At 46.6% G+C, this 12,942-nt stretch overlaps 1 protein-coding gene across 7 annotated transcripts in view; it reads left to right on the top strand.

The window, feature by feature from the left end:
- The window catches only part of LOC103184491 (PDZ and LIM domain protein 5), a 142,325-nt gene that overhangs the window by 3,759 nt on the left and 125,624 nt on the right, over positions 1-12,942 (top strand). For 6 of the 7 annotated variants that reach the window (XM_042336486.1, XM_042336474.1, XM_042336491.1 and 3 more), the window contains exons 1-2: positions 9,031-9,116; positions 10,842-10,992. In XM_042336486.1, coding sequence (XP_042192420.1) covers positions 10,897-10,992 — 96 coding nt within the window. In that variant the 5' untranslated portion in view covers positions 9,031-9,116; positions 10,842-10,896. Of the gene's footprint in view, positions 1-9,030; positions 9,117-10,841; positions 10,993-12,942 lie in introns of those variants that run through there. The other variant, XM_042336462.1, reaches the window with a different exon arrangement.

Raw genomic sequence — 12,942 nt, 5'->3', positions numbered from 1 at the left:
ACCCTCCCTCGCGTTCCCTCTCCCACCAGTCGCCCGACCTCGCCCGGGAGACGTGGAGGCAGCTCGTGCCAGTTGCGGGCAGGGCGCCGGCAGCTGAAACCAGGGGGCGGAGGAAACTTTTTCGAGCTGGGCTGGGCTGGGCACTGAATTATGTGCAGCTCGTTGGGTCAAAGTCTCCTTACACGCACACACACACACACACACGCACACCCACGCGCACCACATACACATTATCCTCAGGCAGCTGACTCCCCCAGGTCTCCCTCTCTCTCCCTCTCTCTCTCTCTCTCTCTGTGCCTGCGATGCTCCTCAGCAATCCAGAAGACGGTGGTGTCTGAGAGTACCTTTGCTCTTGCCGACCGGCCGCTTTCTGTTTCGCACCCGCGGGCGGCAAGCACGAGGTTGAGCGTTGGGTTTTGGTGGGGTGGTGGAAATGGCATGCCGCCAAATACACGGGCGGTTCGCATCACTTTGCAGTAAAAATCCCCTGAAGCGCTTCGAGAGGTCTCGACAACGTGATAAGGCGCTTCGCCAAATGCAAGGATTATTTCGGTTATTTTGTCTGTCTCAGCACCGCTCTCTGCGGTCTATAGCGTGGGGATTGGCATCTTGCGCCCTGTTCAGCCCGGTGTTGCGTTGCTTCGGTTTGAAAGATATCGCCCATTTCGTTTGAATCCTTTTTGTGTGTGTGTGTGTGTGTGTGTGTGTTTTTTTTTAAAAAAAGCGGGTTTGTAATCACTTGCGCCAATGGCAACGGCAAACATCACGTTTCCTTGATGTCGATATCTCCGTGCAATGTGACTTTGCCCGTCAAGTGGCTGGGACTTTTATCGTTGTATTTTTAAACTCACAGTGCGGCTCTTTTTTTTCTCTCATCCGCTTCAGGGCAACACTTCAAAGGAGAGCCCAGATCCTAACCAAGCACCAGCAACTTTAGTGCAGTTTGAATTTGAGGTTGGCTTTTTTTTTTCTCGCTCACAGCCTGCTTCGAGGAGGTGGGTGGTGGGGGGGGGTTAAAAGGGTTGGTGTTTTTCGACAAGGTTATAGGATGACGCTTGCTGTGAATGTGACCACTGGCATATGATGTCCACTTTTTTAGTCATCCTCCCCACTTAGCCTCGTTCCCCTCCTTCCCCTCCCTCCCTCCCTCCCTCCCTCCCTCCCTCCCTGGTCAGGGTTGTAAAGCAAGCTGTTTCCGTGACCTGGCTGGGTTTGAACGTGCGGCCGAGAGCCGTTGCTCTGTTGCTTGGGTTGGGTTTGAGCACAGGAAGAGCTGAGGTTTTTTTTGGATTGGCTGAGTGTTTGACGCAACCATCGCCGTGCTTCCGAGTATCTGAACCAGACTGAATTGCACAAACGAGTGCCACCCGGGCGTGGAAATTTCCCTTTGCCTTGAGAGTAATTTGAGCAGAGGGAGAGATAGCATCGAGGGTTAGAGTGAGGGAGGGGGGGAGGGTTTGAGCGGAGAGTGGGGGCAGAGCTGAGGGTCTCAGTGGGGAGGTGAGGGAGAGGTCCATCGACTTTAAAAATCTGTTATTTCAAAATCAGATCCCACTGATAGTCTCACTCTCTTCCCATCCCGAAACTCTTTCTATCATTTTAGTTTTCTTTTGAGGACTTTTGGGCAGCAGAGGTCCATTTTTAGGGGGGGGGGGGGGGGCCAAGCCTTTAGCCTCTCTGCCCCCACCCTCCGGAACTCCATTCCCTTCGCCTCGCTCCTTCCGTTGCCTCCTTCAAGGCACGCCTCAAGACCCTCCTCTTTGACTGCGCCTTCAGCCATCCTCCTACCCCCACCCTCCCTGATACCCAACCCCCACCCCCCCCCAGCTTAGGTCCAAATCCTTGACTGTCCAGCGCCTTTGGACCTCCTCCCGTTGTGAAAAGCGCTATACAAATGTCATTTTACTGCGATCGCTGGGGGCACTCAGAGGGTCAGGCAGCGTCCATGGAGAGAGGAAAGTGGGTTAACATTTTGGGTCCACGGCCCTTCGTCAGAACCCGACGCTTTCCTTTCTCCATAGTTGCCGCCTGATATATCACTGAGTGTTCCCAGCGATTCCTGTTCTTTGTTTCAGATTTCCAGGGTCCGCAGTATTTTGCGTTTTATTTATTTATTGTAATTTTATCGTATTGTATACAGACCTGGTTGTGCTCACAGTTTGGGACACCTGTGGGTTTAGGGTAAAAGGTTGGAATGACGCTGCACAATATATATATATATATATATATAAAATCCCAGGAACAAGGGAGTGAGTGCAAAAAGGAGGCAGAATTTCTAAATGGAATTTGTGGACGAAATCCAGACTTCGCATCATTGTATGATATTTGACACCATTTCGCCTTCGAATACAGTCGCTGAAATTCACAGTAAATCCCGGGAAGCACTTTGAGACATCTCAATGACGTGATAATACGCTATAGCATGGATTACTATTATTCAAACTCGTAAAATATTGTGAAAACTTGTCCATTGTAGTAGTAATAATAATAATAATCCTTACATTTGGTGTTGCACCTTTCAGCATTTAATGATCTTGTCCACAAATTTAATGCAGTGTTGTGGTTTAACGTGGCAGCCAATTTTGCACATGGCAACATCCCGCAAACGGCCGTGAAGTGAATGACCCGTTTTTTATTTGCGAGATTGTTGGTCGGGGCACTGTGAGAAACTTCCTTCTCTTCTCAAATTTGGAGGACAGCATCTCCCGACAGTGCAGCGTATCACCAGCACTGCATTTGAGCATCAGCTTAGACTATACAAGTTTCAAGTCCTGAACGTGGGGCTTAAACCACAACCTCCTGATTCAAAGGTGAGAGTGCTACCAACTGAGTGAGCTGGGCTGACCCGCAGACTATAATCACTGAGTATAATAGATGTACAGAATCTTTGCGAAGTACTCTTGGAAAATATTACTTGCAGCATTTGGTATATTTTGCCACTGGTATAACTTGCAAGGGCCCGTTTAAATGTGCGATGTGTTTGACGTGTTCAGTCGAGTGCTACCTTGCGATCTCCTTTTGAAGGTTGGAGGCCGGTGGAATCGGGGGTGAGTTTCAGTGGGCATGATCATAACATAATAAATAACAGAATAATCCTTGCATTCTGATATAGCGCCTTTCACGTCTCCGAGACGTCTCAAAGGGCTTCAAAGAATAGACTGTAAAGTGAATTGACTGTATATTTGTGGGCGCAACGCGGCAGCCAATTGCGCACAGCAGCGTCCCCACAAACAGTCGTAGGTTGAGTGACCAAATTATTATATTTTTTTTCTTGAGGGATTATTATCAGGCGTGAGGAGTAAGGAAACTTGCCCATGGTTTCGCCGGGAATCGAAACCAGGTCTCTCGCTTGCGAGGCGAGTGCTCTAACCACTGAGCTACAGGTCTCCACCGTTGGGGGAAGTAAGTTCAAAAGTTATCGTGCACTTAACTGTTTTAGGGGCAGGTAGTATTCGAGGTTATTTTATCGTACTTCCGTTAAAACATACACTCAGATGTCAGCTGTCTTGATTACAAATCCAGATGTTTCAGAGAACTATGTGTTGTGATTGTGCCAGTCGTGCCACTAATCCTCTTTGATTGAAGTAGCTCCTAAATAAAAGCTCCTCCACGTGAGCCAACAGCAGTCCGGGTCTCGAAACGAACGCCAGGTTCGTCCCAGGGCTTTGAATCTACGAGAGAACGGAGTTCACAGCTTGTGCGCAGATCAAAGTAACCGATGTAAATCTCTTCAAGCGACAGAGGTGAAGCTCTTACTGCAAAGCGATTAAACGCAATGTTTGTCAGTGTAAACCCTTGGGACAAGATACAGCTTTTGAGAATTTATTTGTTTAGAACCGGCAAGAATGAGTTATGTTGGGAAAGGAATGGGTAGTAGTAGCAGAAGAGGAGGAGGAGGGGAGGTTGGGGGGGGGGGGGTGGTGGTGGTGGTGAGTTCATAAACTAACTCGTCTGAAAAGGCTTAGCGCGCTGCTTAAGGAGCTTGCTTTTAAGTTTTACCGAATTGATGATGATAATAATAATCCTCGCATTTGACATGGCGCCTTATCACGTCATTGAAACCTCTCAAAGCGCTTCACGCAATATACTGTAGAGTGAATTGACTGTGTATTTAACGGGTGAAAGGCGGCAGCCAATTGCGCACAGCAGCGTCCCACAATTTTTTTGGATGGATTATTAGCCCCCACCCCCCAGCCCTAAAAGAGATCCACCGATCAACTAACGACCAGATTCCTACATATCGCTAGGTAACCAGAGGCGTGCAGAGTTAGTAAACTTGCCTAAGGTTTCGCCCTGCCCCGCCCGGGAATCTAACCTGGGTTGTGAGGCGAGCGCTCTAACCACAGCGCTACGAAACTCCTTTGAGGTCGAACCTGCCCTGTCTTCTTCACTGCAAGGAATGATCCAGGTGCCGACACAGAGAAATGATTGGGTGGGACGTGCCTGGAGGTGGCAGACACCGAAGCCACTTCAGTGCACAAGTGACTTAATTGCTGACCTTGCAGACCTCATAGGTGAAAAGCCATTGGAGCTTCGCATAGCAAACTGATAGATCTCAGCGTGCGTGTGTATTCATTACCTCCGACCCTGCCAGGCCGTAAGCTGGGACATTGTGTACTTGCCTTTTCATCCAATCAGCTGAACGTTTTCCTGACGGGAGATGCTAATTATAAACCAAGGCTCTCGTATTAAATGCAGCTGACGGGATTGATGAACTACATTGCCTGAGTCCCAGACCTGCTATTCTTAACGGTGTTTTTTTTAATATATATATATATATGTATATGGGATCTCTGTACTTCTATCTTAATCTGCTATCTCGTTGGGGGCGATAAGTCACCAATCTGCCTCAATTCGTCGCAGCTGTACCCAGTTTTGTACTTGCAAGGCTTCGGGTATTTATTGCGGCATAAAAAACATTCTCAAAGTGGTCACGAGGCACAAGAGGAACAGTTATAGACAGCAGTCTAAGCAGGGTATCAGTTGGATATGGTATTTACTTGATTTATAGGCCTTTTTGTCACAATATGTGTCCGTAATGGGGTGTGCCTTAGAATCAATGGCATTTGTCCTGTAGCTCAGTGGTTAGAGCACTCGCCTCGCAAGCGAGAGGACCTGGGTTTGATTCCCGGTCGGGGCGAAACCTTGGGCAAGTTTCTTAACTCCACACGCCTCTGTTTACCCAGCAGTAAGTAGGAACCCGGTTGTTAGTCGATTGGCTGATCGCTTTTCTTGGGGGTAATAATCCCTTAAAAAAAATAAATGGGTCACTCAGTCCACGACTGTTTGTGGGGATGCTGCTGTGCGCAATTGGCTGCCGCGTTTCACCCACAAAATATACAGTCAATTCACTTTACAGTATATTCTGTGAAGCGCATTGAGACGACTCGAAGACGTGATAAGGCTCTATATCGAATGCAAGCATTATTAGTATTATTATTATTATTGTGGAAGTAAGGCAGACTTCATCGTAGCTTTAAAAAAGGGAAGTAGATAGGTATAATAAAGAGATGGATTGAAGGTGGGCAGTGGGATTCAATTGATGTCCTCGCTCTGAGCTGTTGCAGGTTTGACAGGCCGAAAGGCGTCCTCCTGAGCTGTAGATTTCTATGTTTCTACATTAGAGAGGAGAGTTGTTGAAGGATCGAGTGGTCAACAGTGCTGAAGGCGGTTGAGAGATACAAAAGTTCCATTCAGTCAGGCTCCTATTATACTGTTTTTTTACACACACGCACACTCTTTAGAAACTGCAGAACTTGTGGCGTCCACGGATCAACAACTGCTCTGGCTTCGTTGGCAGACAATGTAGATAGATAAAACCACTGACTACTTGTTTTGCATAAGGTAAATTTATTTCCGTTCCGTTCCGCTGGCCGGTGAGTAAGCGTGACTTGCAAAAAGTATGTTTGCCTTGCAGTAGTTGTGTGGGTTTCCCTGGGGGCCATTCTGTCCTCTTATTTGCAGTTGCACATTGTGAACTTCAAAGGTGTCACTGGGCATAAGGTATTCAGTTCAGAAAATTGAAGGCTTTACCAAATTACAGGTTAGTCATTTTTACTGACCATTTTGGGGTGTCAAAGGTGAACTGCAGATTAACTGAGTTGCAACGGGGCAGTAATTTTAGCAAGGAATTCAGGCGCTGTTTAAAACCTTCGAGCAGAGTTTAGTGGAATTGCTAACTCAAATCAGCGCCTATCGTATTTTGAATTCCTGGTAATTATTCTGAGATTTGTTACCGAAAAGGCGAGTTGTTCACTCCTGTGGCTTCTGGAGGCTTTGCATAAGAGAGATTTAGGGATCAAGCTTAGCAGCGTGATTACTGTCTTTCAGAGAGAGATTTTCAGTGAGACAAACGTTTATCGTAATGATCAGACTTTGAGACCCGGGGATGTCCAGTGTTATTCACTTGTTGAAATGCATTGTTACGATGCGTGCCTCAGTTTCTTCCTTTGACACGTTTGACAGAAGGGCAGAGGAAAGAAAGTTAATGCACACGTGTACGCTTTCCAAACCTGAAAGATTTTAAAAATTAGAGTCCCTTCTGATAGGTTCAAAGCGTTGTTCAGGAGCTGTACACTGTATATGTATAGATTACCGTTACTGACAAATTCTGTAGTTGTATGACTAAACGATAGGATTTTACTGGTGTGCGCTCTTCACAATGCTGACAAATACCACTGCTTAGATACGTATCGTCGGTAAGACAATCAGTATGCTAGTACTGTTGTACTATTAATCATGTTGGGACGCCCTCCCGATATGCAAGGGGCTGTATAAAGCCGCTGGAAATTGTACTGTAGATCAGTGTGCTACTGACTGCTTGAAGCTGGAGTGAAAAGGCTAATGTGTGGATAAATCTACCATTTAGGTTTGAACCGTGAGACCGGTACCTGCTATTTTCAGCCATACAAAAACTGTCCGTCAACGATGGACAATTTTGGTATCGCTGAAAATTTCTGTTTCCGATGGGCAACGCTGATATGTTATGCGAACGTACAGAAGGGGAACCTCGTTCGCTGTACACTTATCAACTTGTACCGTTTGGCATTGCACAGCGACACTTGTGTAAAACTAGCTTCTTCACCGTGGGTGTTAGGCCAATAGACTTGAGTGAGGGAGCGAGGAGGAAGTGATAAGATGGCGGTTGAGGAGAACCAAAAAGTCCCGGGTTTTTATTTGAATAACATTGGGACTGTGAGGGGACGATGACAGGTGGTGTATCCTGGAATGGGCCTAAGGGTCTTCTTCACCTGAACCGTCCTTGTGATCTCGTGCCCTGTATCTGAGCAACTCGGGTCACTTAGAAGCCCAGCAGGCCAAGAGTTGTGACGTTCTGCTACACTGTGCTGCCGCCCGACCTTGTGATACTCAATAAACTCAAGCTATTGTCGTAACTTTCACGTAACAGTGTTCAGCTCCTTCCTTCCTTCCTTCCTCCCTTCCTCCACCCACCTTGACCGTGTGGAGAACTCGCATTCTTCAAGGGCCACTCTAGGCACTGACGTCAGCCTTTTGGGACGTTGGGGAGATCGTGAGCTGGTTCGTTTTGCTCAATTCTTTTCTTAATGACGGGTGCGGGGGACGTTATTATACTTTTCCTGATATTTTCTTTGGCGCCTGACATGTGGAAATCCATCACCGGGTTTAAGAGTATTCAAACTGCACACGTGTAGCCAATCACACGTGGAAATTTCCGTTTGGAACCGGATGCGTACTGCTTCCCCCGGAGAATACTGGGTAGACGGTGACGATGGCCAAGGCTCGGGGACTCCACAGTGCAAGTTAGGATAATGCTGAGGTTTAAGCAGACTGTACTGCGTACGGAGTGAGCGTTGTCTGGCAAGCTTCCTGGTGCTTTTCCAGCGAGCACCACGGTACCCCTTTCGGAGCTGTGGCTTGCAGATTTAACGGGAGCCAATTAGGGGAGATTCCCAGCCCCCAGTGACCGGTCTGCCCCTCCAAATCCCGCTGATGGGCTGGGCTGGGCTGTTCGGTCGCCAGTATTGCGTTGCTGTACTGCGGACTTGCCTGGCTCAGGAACTGGCCCACCGAGACGGCCGCGGAGATTTGACTCAACTCTGGCATTCGGTTGCTAAACATGTCGCCTCAGAACCAGTTTCAAGTGACCCCACTTATCTCGCCTCCCCCCTTTCCCCCCCCCCTCCCCCTTCTCCACCTCCGGAGAGCGAGCAGTGATTGATGACTTTCCTCAGTAAAGTCTGGAAGTCCTGTGAAATTAATTAACGCTGCGCACACAGATCAGGGATTACGCCTGGGGATTTTGCTCGTTCTGGGGTCCGAAACAAGCTCACTGAACCGTCAGGAACAAAAGCGTATCGTTTTCTTTTTTGTTAATATCTTAAAAAAACAACCAAATCAGCTCGCCCCTTCGCTTCAAGTTTCTTCAGCAGTCCATTCTGTAGCCCGCAAGGCAGCTGAGAAAGTTGCTGAGTAGGAGACAAGCGACGGATGGGTTCATGCGGCCACTTGTCTGTGGCACCGTATTGCTCAGGATGTCGGTTTGCGTTCTGGGACAAAGTCTGTGCTGAGTCTGAGCTGGTAATGTATTTAGGAACACTTCCCAAAGCAGCTTCAGCAGAATTATCACACAGGTCGATTCTGTTTGAGATGAAGCGAGGATAGGGAATGGCGGTGGGAGACAGAGACTCAGAAGTATCTCTCTGTTCTGTTCAGCTCCACGGTGTGACTCAACGATGGGTTGTGCCCTCTGTTTTATATTTTGGTTGTGTTAATGACATTAACCAGCAAGAGACCTGGAGATACAAATACTTCTTTTAATCCCCCGGTAATAAAGCCCTGGAACAGTTTTTCAAAGGGGTTTATGCGTCTGTTATTCTTGTAACAAGTTCAAACCCACATGGATTTACTGTAACTGGGGCGTGGATCTGTCCTGGGTTAGCTTGTAAATAAAATCAAACCTTTAAATCGGTCACCTTGCGTCATCGTGAAACTCCGAAATGCTTTGGTGTCATTTTACAGTGGGTTCCTTATATATAGCAGACACTGGCTTGTGCTGGTTTGTTAGTAGCTATTTGCTCGCTGTTTTCTCTCCTGCGAGCCTTGCTAGCCAGCGATCTGCATTTGGACTCATTGAGGTAACAATAATACTTCATTAATAACTAACGTTGCATTTGGTAGCGGTGCCTTTCAAGTTGGGAGGAGGTTGCAAAATACTTTGTACGATTTACCGTAAAGTGTAGTGACTGCGTTAGTTTGTAGGCAGCACGTGGCAGCCAATTTAGGTGATAGCAGCCGGTTTGTGGGTCTCTCAAACAGCCATGAAGTGAACGACACAGACATTTTTTTTTAATCCAGGCGATTGTTAGTCCGGAAACCGGGAGAAACTCCCTCTTCTTCTCGAGTAGCGCTCTGGGATCTTTAACGTCCACCTGAAGAGGCAGACAGGATCCCGGTTTAATGTCTCCTCTGAAGGACGGCCAACATCTTCAATAATCCAGAACATCCCAAACACTGCATCGGAGTGTCCGCCGAGTGAGTTCAAAGCCCCCGACTTGGGGCTTGAACCAATGACCTTAGAACCTTTGAATCGCTTTCCTTCAGTCGCGCCTTTCCGTTTTCTTTGCTTTTTGCCTTGACGTATAGTTTGCAAATAATATCCGGTGGGCGGATCTTTTGACGCTCGCTCTTACCCGTGAGGATAGCGTGGGGGAGTCGGTGGGCGTTGGCAACAAAAATAATAGTTTGGTCATTTTTTGTGGATTGCAATTAGAACCAGTTTTTTTTAAAAAAAGGCACGTACAGTAATGCCCGACAAACCTGTGTGTGTAATAGTTGGCGTCAAGTGTTGGTAGAGTGGGTCTGCGTCTCCTTGCTTGTAAGATAAGTTGTATTTATCTGTACCGTATCAAAGGAACAGTGTTTGTAGACTGAAATGACACAGTAGCATGTTAAATAATCCCGAAGCCAGTTATAATGGTTGCGCTGTATTGGGTTAAAGTGTAGCCCTTCTTTTTTGCGTTAATACTTGGTGTTTGTGTAAAGAATCGTGCTTTTAAATAAAACGCTCCGTTATCCCAAGAGAAACTATCAATGTAAAGAATTATCCGAACTTAGAAGGAGATGTTTCAAAGTACTGACACTTCCCTCTGATGAGTGAGGGAAAAGGGGTAATAAAAACCACTTCGTTTTTTAAAATAAATCATGGTAATCTTAAGGCAAAAAAACCCATAGGGAACATGAACTTTCGCAGTTAGACGGTTCCTCTTTAAAGGTTCCCAAACAGCCACTGACGTTTCATTGCTAATTGTGTTTAGAAGTATATAATACATACATATATATATATATATGGAAACCTGTAGCTCAGTGGTTAGGGCACTCGCCTCGCAAGCGAGCGACCTGGGTTCGATTCCCGGGCAGGGGGCGAAACGTTGGGCAAGTTTCCTTACTCCACACACACACACCTCTGTTTACCGAGCAGTAAGTCGGAACCCGCTTGTTAGTCGATTGGCGGATTGCTTTTCCGGGGGTAATAATTCCTTCAAAAAAAGACAACGTGGTCACTCAACCCACGACCGTTTGTGGGACGCCGCTGTGCGCAATAGGCTGCCGCGTTGCGCCCGCAAAATATACAGTCACTACACTTTACGGTATATATTATGCGAAGCGGTTCGAGACAGCTCAACGACGTGATAAGGCGCTGTATCGGATGCTGTTACCGTTTATAAAATGATCAATAACTAATAACAGTTTGCAAACGCTCTGTATCGTTCTGCAAATACCGCAGTCACGATTCACGTATATCTGTGATTTTTTTTTGCCATTAACTTTCGGTTTGTGTGTGACTGTTTTTTTTCCCCCAGTTGGCTCATTTGACCCTGAAACCGAAACGAACGTGTTGTTCCCGACGGTGAAATCATGAGCAACTACAGTGTGTCTTTGACTGGCCCGTCGCCATGGGGTTTCAGACTGCAAGGTGGCAAAGACTTCAACATGCCCCTGACAATCTCCAGGGTAAGTTATCGATTTGATTTTTTTTTCCCCATCCGATATCAGCTCTTGTCATTCACAGTCTGCAGCGATGGGCGACTTTATAATTGCAACGCGATCGGTTGATAGGCATGATGATTTATGCCCGATGTCTTTCCTCGGGTGGCTTGTGGCACACCGAACCTGCCGGAATAGTTCGATGGACGAACAGGTAGATAGGTCCCCCCCCAGCGAAGAGCAACGTGATCTGTTGTCTCTTCGCAGAACCCTGTCGCGTTCTGAGATCTGGAAACAGCGGGGCCAGAGTGCAACACACAAAGCTGCTGGCAGTAGGCGTGAGCGAGAGACTAATTTTAGCGTCAGTCGAACTAAACATTACGAAAACTGTATTATTGTCACAGACGGCGCAAGTACATTCAGCTAAACTATCGTTAGCGCAGTCCTGGCAGGAACAGAGTGACATCACCTGTGGACAACAGTAGTAAGGAAATATTTATCTTAACACTTGTTTGCATCGGGCAAGAGATGGTCCTGTATATTTTTTGTGACGCAAGAGCAACAATTTTTATTTCTACAATAGCCTTCAAGCAGGTTATCATCTCTGTACAGCTTGTGTATAAAACGGACAGCTTTTGATTTTAAACTCTGCTTTTCGCTCGCTCTTGAAAGACATTTGGTATTGCAGGGTTTAACCTTTTGCTAACTGAGGTGAGCTGACAGGACGGAGAGAGCAGTTATGGGGAGAAATTCGAGATTTACTTCACAAAGCATTTCCGAATGGCCAGAATTTGGCTCCTTCTTCAAACCTCGTCTCAATTTCGAAGTTGGATTTCCCTCAACTTTTTTTTTAGAAAAAGGAGTTTTTCCAACACATTCCACGGTCACAGGGCTTTACTGCAAATCCTGCGACGTGCTTTGAAACGTTGTCCTCCTAACGCGAAAGGGGCTACATCAAACGCAAGGACTCTTTATTAGAGAAAAATGATTTTGAATTCAACAATTTGCCACATTTTGGACACAGTAAAATGCTCAATAAGTAGACGACATTTCTCCCCATTTAGAGAGTTGTAACCAGAGGCCCACTCTGATTATCATGGTTTAGGGAACCCCTCCCTCGCTGCACATTTTGAGATGATTGTGTCATTTTGCTGCTGTTTACAATAATAATCCTCGCATTTGCTGCAAGCATTTTATCACTTTGTCGGGATGTCTCAAAATGCTTTGCAGCGTTTTGCTGCGCAGATTGCGTATCTGTAGGCAACGCATTTTATGCTGCCCGAGACCAATTGAATGTGCTGAAGATATCCGTGGAAATGTTTTACAGTTTGGGATCCAATCGAAGTTTAGTTCCATTGGTACTAAAATTATAGTATACGCCGGTGATGGGTAGTGAGGAGAGTATGGGGAGAGGTTTAAAATATTGATTCTTTGCTTCATCCCAACTTCAGTCAAGCTTGTTTAAACAACTACCTCCCTTCAGCAACTACTCCCTGTTAACAAACACCTGGTTTGCACACCGGCGAAACCTTCTCAGAGGCCATCCTTATATAAAAAGCCCTTTGGCCCAGTCCCTGAGCAGTTTTTGAAGCGGTTTGGCTGTACCTATCTCGAGAGTTTTCAGGAATCTCATTCACGCAGAACAGTTTTCAAAAGAACTCTAAACATTTGGAGCGGTGCGGAGGATGTCAGATGGACTGCATTTGGACTCTTAACCACATTTCTTTGTGAAAAAAAGAAGGAGTTTAACATTAAAACAGCTTTCTGAGTTACCGCGTGCGGAGTTTGTGCAAAGCTCGCCTCGGTCCCCGGCCAATGAGATTTTTTTCTTGGAATAATTGGAAAATAAAATTCCTAATTCCTTCTCAGAACCGTTCTGCTGTTGAAAATAAAAGGTGTCGGGTTTCAGCCTGGCTCAGTTGGTAGGGCACTTGTGCCTGAGTCAGAAGGTTGTGGATTCAACCACCTTGTATCGTA

This window comes from Callorhinchus milii, unplaced genomic scaffold (genome assembly GCF_018977255.1).
Source record: "Callorhinchus milii isolate IMCB2004 unplaced genomic scaffold, IMCB_Cmil_1.0 Scaffold1, whole genome shotgun sequence".
Lineage (NCBI taxonomy): Eukaryota > Metazoa > Chordata > Chondrichthyes > Chimaeriformes > Callorhinchidae > Callorhinchus > Callorhinchus milii.
This window is presented reverse-complemented; position numbering and strand designations above follow the sequence as displayed.